The sequence below is a fragment of the Pipra filicauda genome, unplaced genomic scaffold (assembly GCF_003945595.2).
Source record: "Pipra filicauda isolate LSUMZ 115617 unplaced genomic scaffold, ASM394559v2 scaffold291_size933811_pilon, whole genome shotgun sequence".
Lineage (NCBI taxonomy): Eukaryota > Metazoa > Chordata > Aves > Passeriformes > Pipridae > Pipra > Pipra filicauda.
The window spans coordinates 851,796-864,636 of NW_024104411.1; the positions used below are offsets into that span (position 1 = coordinate 851,796).

The 12,841-nt window shown below is 43.3% G+C and overlaps 1 protein-coding gene across 1 annotated transcript in view; it reads left to right on the plus strand.

Moving 5' to 3' along the window:
- The first annotated feature begins 2,271 nt into the window (after positions 1–2,271).
- Positions 2,272–12,841, plus strand: part of LOC113982345 (peroxidasin-like) — a 42,585-nt gene continuing 32,015 nt past the window's right edge. Inside the window, exons 1-2 of the mRNA XM_027710444.2 lie at positions 2,272–2,435; positions 11,623–11,694. Of these exons, the coding sequence (XP_027566245.2) occupies positions 2,272–2,435; positions 11,623–11,694 (236 nt within the window). The remainder of the gene's footprint in view (positions 2,436–11,622; positions 11,695–12,841) is intronic.

Sequence of the window (12,841 nt, forward strand, 5' to 3'; positions counted from 1 at the left end):
GAGGGAGAAACACACGAGAGAAACCCCCAAACTTCCTTGCATTCTACAGGTCTGAAAAGCCTGTGTAGAAGAGGCTGGAAATGCTGGAGCATGGAACACGAGGGTTAACTTTAATTCCAGTTGCTCAGGAGTTAATTTCTGGTTCTTGCCCAGAGCTGCACACTCCTTTTTAAACAATTTTTTCATGTTGATGGAAAATCAGATAAGTTAATGTGAGAGTAAGGGGACTGGGATTGCTGGTGTTTCATAACATCCCACAATCATCCCATTTGTCGCGAAGGGGAAATAAGCAAAGTGGGAGAGGTATGGTTCAAGTTCAAGGAAAGATCTGCTTCTAAGTAAATGTGGGGGTTGCAGCACTTGCCTTTTTGCACTCAGATTATTCCCTATGGCTGCTGTTAATCTGCTGGCTTGGCTGAAGATCCCATGCCTACAAAGTAGTGGGTAAATACCCATCAATCCTTCCTGCAGCTGCCCCCGTGGCACAGCCGGGCGCTGAAATACGATTCCAGACGTAAGGAAACCTGAGTGGGGCCTGGCCCAGCTCTCCTGCTGCAATAGAAATAAACCTAGAAGGGATTTTTTTTGTTGTTGTTCTTGCAGAAGAAGACTTAAACATAACACGCGTTGTCTGATGCACATGGAGGATGTGCTTCTAATGCCCTTGACATCTCATATTGGAAGTAAAAGCTGTCATATTCACACGGAGCACTCTGATCTCAGCTGCTAGTTGTTGGATAAAGGCTAAAGCTGATAGTTTGGCCTTTTACAACCCATTTTTTGAAGGTTGGGTTGGATTGGGTGACCGCTAGAGGACACTCTGCCCAAAATCATGAGTCGGGTCCACAGGGGGAGCAGATGAGTTCAGCAAACTTGCTTAGATTTCCAAGTGATGTCCGGGCAAACAAATAGCAGATTGCCTGAGGACTAGAGGCAGAAAACCTGCAGTATAATGCTCTTTTATAGCTGGAAAAAAATAGTGATTTTACCTTCTATGACATGAAATTTTAGGTGAAACCCCAAACCCAACGCACTCCCCAAATGCTCAAGTGACAGAGAATCTGAAGGGAGAAGAGAACCAGGAAGGTGTAAATGGCACTTTTGTTAAGTACTCCTCTGTCACATTAATTATTTTTTAGATTACAGTCTAAAGCAGATGTGCAGGTTCATGGGAAACCTTCATTTGATCGTCCAGGTAATGTGGATTTATGCTGTGTTTGTACTTCCTCAAGTACCTTTATATCCTAATGTGTGTTAGTGCCTCCCTCATGCTAAACCCACACATTTAGGACCTCGTGTAGTAATAACTGCAAACCTAAAGACAAGCTGGTTTCAGTCCAAGCTTCTTTACAAAGGTGATTTAATTCAGATGGGAACAAATCCTGCCTTTTGTGTCTCAATTTTATCATTCACTGGGAGAAACAAAGAGAGGACTTAATTTCCTACAGTTCAAACTCGGTTGATTTCAGTGTTTCTTTCCCTTTTCACCCCTCAGTTGCCTTTAATGTCTCCAAAATCCTGACATTTTTCCAAATGGCATCCTTATAGAAAGAAATTGTATTTGGCAAAAGGTCTTTGAAATGAATCAGCTTTTACTCTGTGTAAGAAACTTTAGAGATTGCAGGATGGGGATTTGTCTTTATTTGCAGGTTATTTATCTCTGTGAGTGATCTCCCTTTTAAAATCACTTATCTGTAGCATTCCACGCTCCCATCAATGGTTGGAAACGTATTTTTACTGGGTGTTGTAACTCCATGTAATAAGAGACAGCCTCTATCCTAAAAGTCTTAGTACCCAACACATTTGACAGGCTGTTGGATAAGACACTCTCCTTAGTTTTCAGAGTGTGCTAAGGCAAAAAATTTGACATAAAAACCTTGACCCTGGATCTTTTGCATCCCAGCTCAGCCCTGGAAGCACGGGATCATTTTTTGGTCGTTGTCCATGAAGGTGCATTCTGCTGTCAGACAAATGCCCCAGGAGGAGGTGAGGAGTTAACTTGCTGTTCGAAAGAAGCAGCAAGGAGAAAATAAATCAAAATTAAGAGTTTATATTTCAGCGCCACAATTAAAGAGGGGTGGGGACAGTCTGGTCTTCAGTGATGTACATAATGGCAGAGGGGGTGGGCGGTTGGACTGTCAAACTGCCTTAATTTAATTGCAAACACATGCTGATGAGTCCCCTCCTCCTGGACCTCAGGGCTGGGAAACTTTTTTTTTTTGTCAGCTCCCTGCAGTTCAGAATTGAGGCAAATGCACTCCAGCAAACACCATGCTCATCAAACCTTCAGCTCTTGGAGGCTTTTTGTGTTTTCTCCTCTTGCCTGGTTTCTCCTGCTCCTGCCCCAGTCGCTGCCTGTGCTTCAGGACCACGGTGCGATGCATGCATCTGATGTTGGAAACCATCCCCGAGATCCCGCCCCAGACAAACATTCTGTGAGTAACCACTTCATTTTACTGCCTTTCTCTACCTGCTTGGTCTTTAGAAAGAAGGGGGGGGAAAAAAAAAGAGTCAAGGCCAAAGGCATACTTTTATCTTCCTTTTTTTCTTTTCCTCTGCAGAATTCCTGGCCTCACAGACTGTTTCGTGCTTTTAAAACACAAAACAGAAACTGCTTCTTTTGGCATCAGTTAATTGCTAATGGGACAATCAAGGGAATTGAAAAATTTAGTAAGAATAATGCCAGGGCAAGCACTGGAAGACTGTTTTGGAGAATCAAAAGTCACAAATATTAAACTGAGCTTATAGAAATGTATGTAGCTTGCATTTTAGAAAGCTTTGGATGTAGGGGAGAGAGGAAATAGAGCAGTTCAGGCTTTTGTCTCTACCCTTTCCTGGTACATACAACACCATTTCATTCCTAAATTTTTAAGTACTGGTTTTCCAGTTTCTATCTCAACTATGCAAACCAAACTTAAGGGTTATTTGAAAAGTAATGCTTGTGATAACTCACAGATTCCTTGAGAAATAAAGTACCTGTGAGTGAGGGAGCTGCTGGCTGAGTCCATTCAAACAGGAAAGGTGGAGGAAAAGGATGGGTAATGCTTGGTGACTCCTAAATAGCTCTTACTGAGGGAGGTAGAAGAGCACTTCCCTGTGATTCTAAACTAATCCTGAACCTAAAGGTGGGTTTGAGATGTAGTGGCATGTGACAAAGTGCTTCCCTTTGTGCTGTTCTTATCTGATCTCTTGGCTTGGAAGACCCTTTTTGCAAATAGTTGGAAAGACTTGGCAAAAATTAATCTTTGCACTCATCCTGCTTAAACTGCTGCCAGTTGTAAAACTTCTTCAACTCGAGCTGCTTTTAACAAACTGAATTTTATCTCAGCTGCCACATCCATACCAGCATTTCTCCCACAGACATCTCACTAATGCTGCTGATGCATCTTCTCTGCTTGCAGCCTGAGGAACATGATGTGGGCAGGATGCTGGCATTGAATTGCTGCCATCCAGACCTGCTTTCATGGATGGAGACCACGGAGGTTCTAGCATTAGTGACCCACAGGATGAGGTCTACACTTGCTACAGCTGCCAAAGCTTTCTCTCTCCCTGGGCTGTTGATGGAGTGATTATTTACAGTGTGACGCTGCTCGGTACTGTGCAGACTGGGTCGGGATTATCTGCACTTACAGCAACTCACAGTGTCTGGCTCTTCCAATTGTCACCAAACTTTTTCTCCCTCTTATTCCTCTGCATCTTGAAATATCAAAATATTTCAAATACCCTGACATTGTTTGATTTTAGCAAAGTAACTGGTTCCTCCTTGGTTAAACATGGATTTTTATTGAGGGGAAAAATTTGTTTCATTGGCTGAAGTGAGATATTTCTGAGCTCATTAAAGCTTAATTTCTGTTCTGTGTTTGAAATGTGGCCACATTTGCTGTCACATTTGCTCCCTCTGGCAGCAGCACACTTCATTCTCTGTGCTGCAGGGAGCAAAACCCTGACCCTGGCCCATGCTTGGCCTTGCAGCTTTAGTAAAATTCCAGATAGTATCTTGCTGTGATAGAGGTTGCATTGAATTGCCTGTAAAACTGAATCTAGAAAGGTGATCGGGTTTTCCAGTGCAGTCACCCTAATTCCCTCTCTTCTGCTCTAACTGGTTTGCATGTGCACTGCTTGTAAATGGTCCATGTTTTCCCTGCTTAACCATTTGGAAAACAGGTTTATTTAGTTTAACAGAAGAGCAAGAACTTTGAATGGGAAACTGGGTTTTAAAACATTAACTAAATGGTACAGGTGTGAGACGTAAAAGTAGTAATATTCCAAAATGAGGTGACTGTAGACCAGTATTTTTTAAGGCAATTTATCTGGTTTATTCTCTTTTACTACTGTCTGCATAATTTTAAGTAAACCCCTCTGGTAAGCAGAGATCCCCAAAGATATAAAGACACATGAGCCTGGTGAGTGCTCTCTGTTGGCAGATCATGTGCCTTTGTGTGGTGTGTGACAAGTAAAAATCCTGACTTCCTGGCTATCTTGAAGATCTAATGTATATAAATGCATTTCCCAGCCAGCGTCCCGTTGTATTATTATAAATAACATTTGAATAATTAAACTTTTTTGAATTGTGCAAGATCAAAGAATGCTTCTTAACCAAGCCCTGACTACTCCAGCTTTTTGGTATGTTAATCTTTCTCCTGGGAGGACTGTTGTGTCAGACTGAACATTCAGAATTATAGCAAGAATAGTCTTGATCATGGAGTTATTCTGAGTAGAAAATGTGGGATATTTTCCACACTTACCCTTCGGTATGAGTAGGACTGAGTCTGTGACTGCAGCTCCAAACACGATCCCAGGCTCAAGCTCGGTTCCCTCGCAGAACAGCTGCAGTTTCCAGATGGAGTTTGCTTTGAAGTTGGGAGTTTGGGACTTTCTGACCTCCGTGACTCTGTGCCATCCTCTCTCTAACAATCCTGGAAGAGTGGGGAAGTCTCCTAGCTGGCACACGCTGTCCTTCACCAGCCCCGTTGGCAGATGGCCCCCTCGGGGCTGGAGCCAGCTGGCGGAACTCGGAGCCGCCCATGGCCTTCTCCGAGCGATGCTGGGATTGGCATGGAACCAGTTCCAGGATTGATGAGCTGTTACTGGCTCCTCTTTGGTCGCCGTTTCCCTCCTCCCTTCCCAATCCCAGCTGGGTACAGCTGAGGATCCAGCCCAATGTCTGGTTTTAGCAGCAGACCATTTATCGTTGGTAATGAAGTCTGTTGGTTTTATCCTGAGCAGAGGATAGAATGGCAGGAATGATAGAATGGCAGGAATGACTACACGTGGATAGGATGGCAGGAATGACTACACGTGTACAGATAAGCTATAAAAATTCGTGGTGTAGAACTGCAAACGTATTTTGGCTGTTGTCTGTTCAATTGGAACATGATTATCCAGATGTGATCCGCTGGTTATTGCTGGGATTCAGGCAGTTCTTTTAGCCAGCAGCCCAAGGAGGGGAGCAGCTGTGGAACATACACTCCAAAAATTTGAATAGATCCTTAACCTTCCGTCATTTATTCTACAGTGTGACATTTAAGACAATAAGCTTTGAAACGTGCGGGCACGAGTGGAAGAAATCCACGGAAAGAAGTTCCCCTCTGGCTGGCAGCTAATGGATTGCGATCCAATTATCCATGGGTTATTCTCCTTTCTGCATTATGCAGAGCACATAATGAATGAGTCCTGCTAGAGAAACATAGCTGAGGGCACAGGCAAAGACGGGGCAGGATCTGGGATCTGAGCACATTGCTGGCATGAACTGAAGGTGACCCAGTTGTTCACAGACCTGGCTGCTAATTGGGCAGTGTAAGCATGGCCAGCTTACAAGTTTTGTTTCCCTTCACATCATTGTGCTTATTGTTTGGTGGCTGCTCAGTTCCTCTCTTCCTCCCGCAGGAGGAAGGCTGGAGTAGGACAGGGTGTATCTCTCTTAGGCTATTAATGAGCATAGTTTTGAGAGGGAATTTTATACATTTGTTGGGGAAAGGTTTACTGAGCAAATGAGTTCTTGGAAACGCTGCTCCCATTGTGGTCTCTGTCGTGTGTTTTGGGTTGAAGAATGGATTACTCATTTCCTCAGTGTGTGATGGTCTTATATGCAGCCATTAAACACACACCCACACATTCTGCATGTGCCAGGTGGGATCTCTTGCTGGCTTCTTTCACTGCAGAATTTAATCCTTATTAAACCTTTTAGAGGTGACCAAAATTTTCTTTATCTTCTATTTATAGAAGTACCTTCATCGGAAGGAAAATGGGGGGAGAGAAGGCACTTAATACATATTTTCCTTCTAGAAACATTCCAGCATCTTTTGATGAAAGCATCCTAACTCTTGTGATTGTAGCTATCTTAAGTGTTTGGAATCTTGCCTTCACTGAACTTCCCAGTGTTCCCACTTCAGTTATTGGTATTTTCATTGCCCTCACCACATCCTTCTCTCCATAGGTATACCGGGATTTTATCATCTGCTTTTTAAGGAAGAACTGTGTGTGTATTCTGGATAAAAACTTAAATGGTCATGATTTTAAAAAAGCAAAAGACTGACACCTATCCTGCATATTAAAGAGTTTCTTTTACTTCCTCTGGATCAGGGTCAGAACACACTTCAGAAGGAGGGAAGTTTGTCTTCATCTGATATGGGAAATATCTTGACTAGATGGTGCAAAGGAAATAGGCATTAGGTTAAGAGAGTCCTGCTCCTGGGTGCCAGGAATGCCCAAGAATAGACTCAGCTGGTTTGAGTAGGATCAGACCCTAAACTCCATACCCACTGCTAATAAATAATAGCTCAAATTATCTAAGATTGATGACCTCAATAATTTTTTATGTAATCTTCCTTCTTGAATATGTGTCCAGGACCAAAACTATGCATTGGAGATGTTCTTTGCTCCTGTCCTGCTGGCAGGAGCTAAAGGGATGCCACGTGTCAGTTGAAATGATTCCACCAGGGATGAGGCACCAGCAGATGCCTCCTGCCCTGGCACTGCCTTCCAGGCCAGACTCTGAAGCATAGCATTCCCACCAGCTTACATGCACAGAAAATGTGGGATCAAACCAGCTTGATAGACTGGCTGCTGGATTGTGACGCAGAGGGAGCCCTTTTGAAAATCTGACTCCTGTTTATGGGAGCTGAAATCTTAAAAAGCTGCATTCAGGAATGCCTGTGGTAATTTCTTAATTAAAATCTAGTGTTGCCATCCCCTAAAACTTCAAAATGTGAGTGGTGTGGCAGTGTAACAGGGAACCACAGCCCTGCATCTGCTCGCTCTCTACTGTTTCAACCATGATCCCGTCATCTCGTTTACTTGTATTTCCATGCTGAACATATTTTCCTTCCTCTTCACTCTTTGAACAGTCAAATCTTAATGTCTTAAGCTGGTACACTCCAAAATAGCCAGGACTTGGAAAAGCCCCCAGCCCTGAGCCTCCCCGCGGTCTCCTCATCTGCCTTGCAGAGATGGCAGCGCTCAGCTGTCCATGTAGGGACTGGGAGATGAAGGCTGTCATTTATTAAAGCCATTTGGGGACTCGTGTGGGAGAGGGACATTCCTGAGTTTGGGAGCTGATGACAGTGAGTCTGGAAGACTTCATTTCCATCTGAGCAAGGCAGTTTTCCCTTCTTGCCAGGACTGGAGTATTTTGGCAGGATGGGGGAACCTGCAGAGCTGACTGTGATGTTCTGCAGATAAGCAAGAGAAACAAGCATTTTTCTGGTAAATATTCTGGTTCTTCTTATATGTGGAAACTTGACTTATAGGATATTTTTAGTATGCGTTTAGGATGTCTTTCACACCTTGCCTTCCTCAGGAAACACTGGAAGGAACCTCAATATCTTACTTCTGTAAAACCACCTTTACTCTCTGTGTCATTGTTGGTAATGATTGTGTGGCTGCCACTTACTAACCAGTTCTGGGTGAAATGCTCCAGAACTGTCAGCATTACTGCTGTGCACAAAAGATGCTTCCATGAAACCAACCCAGTAATTTCCATGGAACTGCAGTAAAATGCCTTTTGTAGCTAATTATCTGCTTAGTTAACATAGTAATACATGAGTCTGTGAAAGCCTCAATAGATTAAACAGAAGTGAAAGTTTCTTGTAAAAGGCATTGATTATTTTATATGCTAATCACTGATAATTATTTCACACAGTGCTTGCAGGGATGATTGTTCTCATAGCAGCAGAGATCCTCAGACAGATTGGAGTGTCTTTCTGTCAAGACCCATTTCCCAATCCATTTGCAAGTTCTGGCCTTCTGTGTAGCCTCTATAATGGGATTGAGTTCCCAAATTCAGAAAAGGCGAGTTATTTCTATAGCAGATCCCAGACTATCCATGTATTCCAGCTCACTTTCCTGTCGGAGCTGTGGTGCTTTGGCACAAGGGTTTGGTGAGATTTTCTGCTGAGCCAGTCAAGCTGGTGTTGTCCAGAGGGATCAGTATTGGGTGACCCAGGACAGCTGCTGTCCCAGGCCTCCAGTGAGCACTCTGTGTGTGTGAAGGTAGAAGAGAATCTGGGATATCTTTTAGCATCAGATATTCCCTTTGTTCCTTGCGGGAAGGTATCTTGTAATCCCAGACTGCTGGCCTTGAAAACATGGGAGAGAGTTAAATCACAAGGAATTTAACTTTTCTCCCCATTTTGCAAATTCCCAGGTAGAAAGGAGCAGGCAGGAGTGAGGGAGCCCAGCTGCTGGTGCACAGGGCAGCTGGAAGCAGCTGGGCATGGGAGAAGCTGTGTGGTGGGTCCCTGTGAAAAGCACACTTGTTCGTGAAAAGAAATGTAAATTTCCAGAATAAGCGCCCTGGGAATAGAGAGAAACAAGTGTTTCTGTGTAAGAGGAGGCAAACTCTGTAGGGAATGTTCTCAATCAAATACAGGCAAGCCAGGAAATTCCCAGTGCAGCCCTCCATGACATTCGTTGCCAGCGGTGCTTTAGGCTAAGGCAAGGTCTGGAGAGAAAACATTGTGGATGAGCCAAAGTGTTGGGGCTTTTACATGGTAAAGAGGAAGATTTAGGTTCCTCTGCATCGCCAAGGACTTTCTTGGCTGCTCAAGGACATCCACATTAGTGGTTTATTTTTTCCTGTGTTTTCAGAGGTGTTCTCTCTTACCTGTAGTTCTGGCTTTTGCTTTTTGTTTCAGCTGTGGGAGCTGAGTGCCTCAGTGTGAAGGAGGGCTGGGAAGGATTGCAGTTGTCTTTGGTCATTAAAATAGTTGTAGGGGTTTTTTCCCCGCCTGCAGCCTGTGACCCAAAGTGGTATTTTACACTTCACTGCCTGCTCCCTGCTGCCTTCCATGAGCATCAACAGCTCCAGCCCTGACCCCTGTATATTCCTTCCATGGATTTGTAATGTTCCCTATTACCTGTAGCCAGCTGCCTGGACTAATTACACAGCCCTTTACAACCCCCCAGGGCAGGCAGAGTTGGTATCTGTGCATTGCAGTGTATAAATCAAGTTTGTATTTCTTCACCTTTTTTCATGGTCTAGTCTTTCCTCATTTCCTTTTAGTGAGGCCATGGAGAACAGGCAGCACATTGTGCTATCACTGTTGCCAATGTTTAATTGTATTTGGCTTTATGGTGTCAGTCATTCCCTTGAAAACTCTGTAAAGACACCTTCAAATTCACATCATCAGGGAAGAAGGATGTGGAACTCCTTCCAAGAAGAAGGGCAAGAAACATTGCATTTGCATTTGAAGCAATGCAAATAAAGCCAAACACACCTGAAAATGTCAAAGGTGAAGTTAAAAACTACAGTTCCAAAGGATGATCCTGGATGATCCTTTGGGACTGCAGTTTGCAGTGGACAAACAGAGCTGGTGAATTACAATTAGAAACCTTCTTTTGAAATACTGTGAAGCTCTGTTTCTTTCTGCACTCTAACTCTTCTGTGTGCAATATTTACCACTAAGAGAGGGGAAAGATTTCTTACTGTATCAGTCTTCTGATTCCTTTGGTCAAAGTGGAAAAGTTAAAGGAAAAACGCCACAGAAAAGACAATGTCCACTTGCCTGTGTTCTGTTGCATTCACTAATAACAAAGGGGTAACGAGGCAGAGATTTAATATTTCAGTGTAATGCGAGTAAAATTGCCATGCATTTTCTGCCTAAAAAGTAAGAACATTATTACGCACTTTTTGGCGTAAAAGAACTAGTTTTGCAAACTATTAAGTTTGCAAATTAAGAAACATTACATCATGGGACTATGGTTTTAAACTGAAAGAAGTCAGGTTTAGATTAGGTGTTAGGAAGAAATTCTTCCCTGTGAGGGTGGTGAGGCCCTGGCACAGGTTGCCCAGAGAAGCTGTGGCTGCCCCATCCCTGGAAGTGTTCAAGGCCAGGTTGGACGGGGCTTGGAGCAACCTGGGATAGTGGAAGGTGTCCCTGCCCATGGCAGAGGGTTGGAACTGAATGATCTTTGAGGTCCCTTCCAACCCAAACCAGTCTGTGATTCTATGATCTTAAAATAAAATCACCTTTACTTATTGTGTAGCCTCTTCCCAAGTACTTGCTCAAAGCTGTTTCAGCCCCCCCAGATACTCCCTGTCACTTTGGGCTCACCTGCAAGGACTGCACCTCTTTCTAATCTGAATTTCATAAAGGCCACAATTCTTGTTGATGCCTGTCTAAAAATAAGTGTTGAACTTGTAGCTATTTGTAGAATTATTATTTTAAACTCTGCTTCCATGTGTAAGTTATCACCGGAATGACGGGCAACTCGTGTATTTTTCCTCTTAAAGCAAATGCCCTTAAAAGGCTGCCTTAAACTGAAAAATAGCTGTGTATTCTCTAAATGGGATAGACCAAGCAGTGTAGGATTAAAAAATCAACCTCATTGTTTTGCTTTGGACAGAAACTTGCAGCAAACCTGATTTGTCAGCCTTCTGTGATTTGTTATAATACACTGGACCGTGCAAGGTGCCAAATCAATGCACAGTCCCTATAGAAGTGTTTCTACTTGGTTAACCAGGTTAAACCACTTAGCTCTTATTTTATTATCTCATTAGCAATCCAAACCCCATGTTTTAGGGTTCCAAGTTGATGTAGTTCCGTGGGCAGCCCTTGGAAATTGCCAGAATCCCCTGGGGTCCAGTAATTCTAATTGAAGTTGGCACAAATTTGAAATGCAGGCAGCGATAAGCTGTTGTGAGTCTTGGAGCATTGTGGAGCAAAATGGGAAATGCTTATTATATGAGGTTATTTGAGCAGATTTAACCATTTTAGGGCAAAGATAGTTTTGCTAGGGAGCTAAAATACGGGTCCACGTGATGATGAGTGTTCCTCTACAAATTAGTATGAGATACAAGTGTAATTGCACTTGAACTTGGGGTGTTTTGCTGCAGACCTTTTCTGCTGCTCATGGAAATGATCACCTGAGTCCTTTCAGTGTTCAGTTTTCTGTGAAATTAGACTATAGAATTTTATCAATATGGGCTTGTCCCAGCCCACTGTAGACAAGAGCAGACCCCAACCATTGTTGCCACTCCTTCTCCACTCTGTTCCCTGGTCTTTGTCTCCATTTTTCCTGTTGATGTAGGCCTGGTGTGATAGATCCTCCCAACAGCCCTCCTCCCTTCCTCGTGGGGATGATGCTTATTGCTAATGGCCTGTTTATGTCTTCTGCTTTTAGAGATTTACGCTTCAACCACATCAAGGAGATACAACCTGGAGCCTTCAGAAGACTGAAGAACCTCAACACACTGTAAGTTCCATTCTGAGGATGTCCATTTATTACTTTTGTTGGTACTGTCCCCTGTAGCAATTTAAAGGTGCCCTTGGGCTTTTAGTTATTTCAATCAAATTGTGCATATCCAGCTAAAGCTTTAAAATTCTCTCTGTCCTACTCTGGATCATGTTTCTTAGATTTTTTAATTAAACGTGCCATTTAATAACCTTCATTTTTCACAATTAACCTCTCTTTTAATTAAAAATCTGATGCATTCCAGTACTGACTGAGGAAGTTTGGGCAGGTATGGCCTTAGAGTAGCCTATAGAAGAAGCTCTGGCCTGGAAGCAAAATAGTGAAGGGATTTATTAAAAGCTTCCTCTTTCCTGTGGCCTATTTGAATGCAGGAACCACATGAGTTGCTCTATGTAAGTTTGATTGAAGTGAGAAAGCATCTTTTAAATGCCACCTTGTCCCTATGCCTTGCCCTGGAATAGATGCCTACACCTGCCCTACTCCAGGAAAGAATGGGAGTAGAAAGCAGTTCCTGCAGTCTTTCATCCCTCGCTCACATTGATGTACTACTGTACTAAAGAGCTTTTCACTCTTCTCAAAGGAAATCATGGGAGCCTTTGCTTGTTCTTGCTGCTGCAGGTTTTGAAGGCAGATCTGAGTAAATCTGCACCCTGTAGCCAAGAAGCTGAAAACACACCAGCTCCCAAATCAGAACCAGAAGCTGTGTCAGCACAGCACTGTGCTGGATGTAATTGGGCTGTTGAGACTCAGATCCAATTATCTGAGCTGTAACACGGCGCTAACAGCCACAGGATTTCCAGGTCCAGGCAGGAATTCCTCAGTGAGGCAAACCAGCTTGTTTGGGAACCTGCACTGCACGACAGACATTTGTACATTCATGGTCCCAAATGGTAAGAGAAAGTCCAAGTTGTTTTTTTTCTGTCATACCTTGAGTGATCTGAAATCCCTGATCCTGTGGCGGTACCAGAGCTGAAGGAAGGAAGACCTGGGCAAAAAGGCATTCAGTTGTTAAGTAGTTAATTGTAAGTAGTTTAGGAAGAGTGGTAATACAACAGGACTTTATCATAGAGACCTGTTCAATAGTTATCTTTTAAAAATCAAAATTTGCTAAAGATTGTTCCACTCTGTGTGTGGGACTGATTGGCCA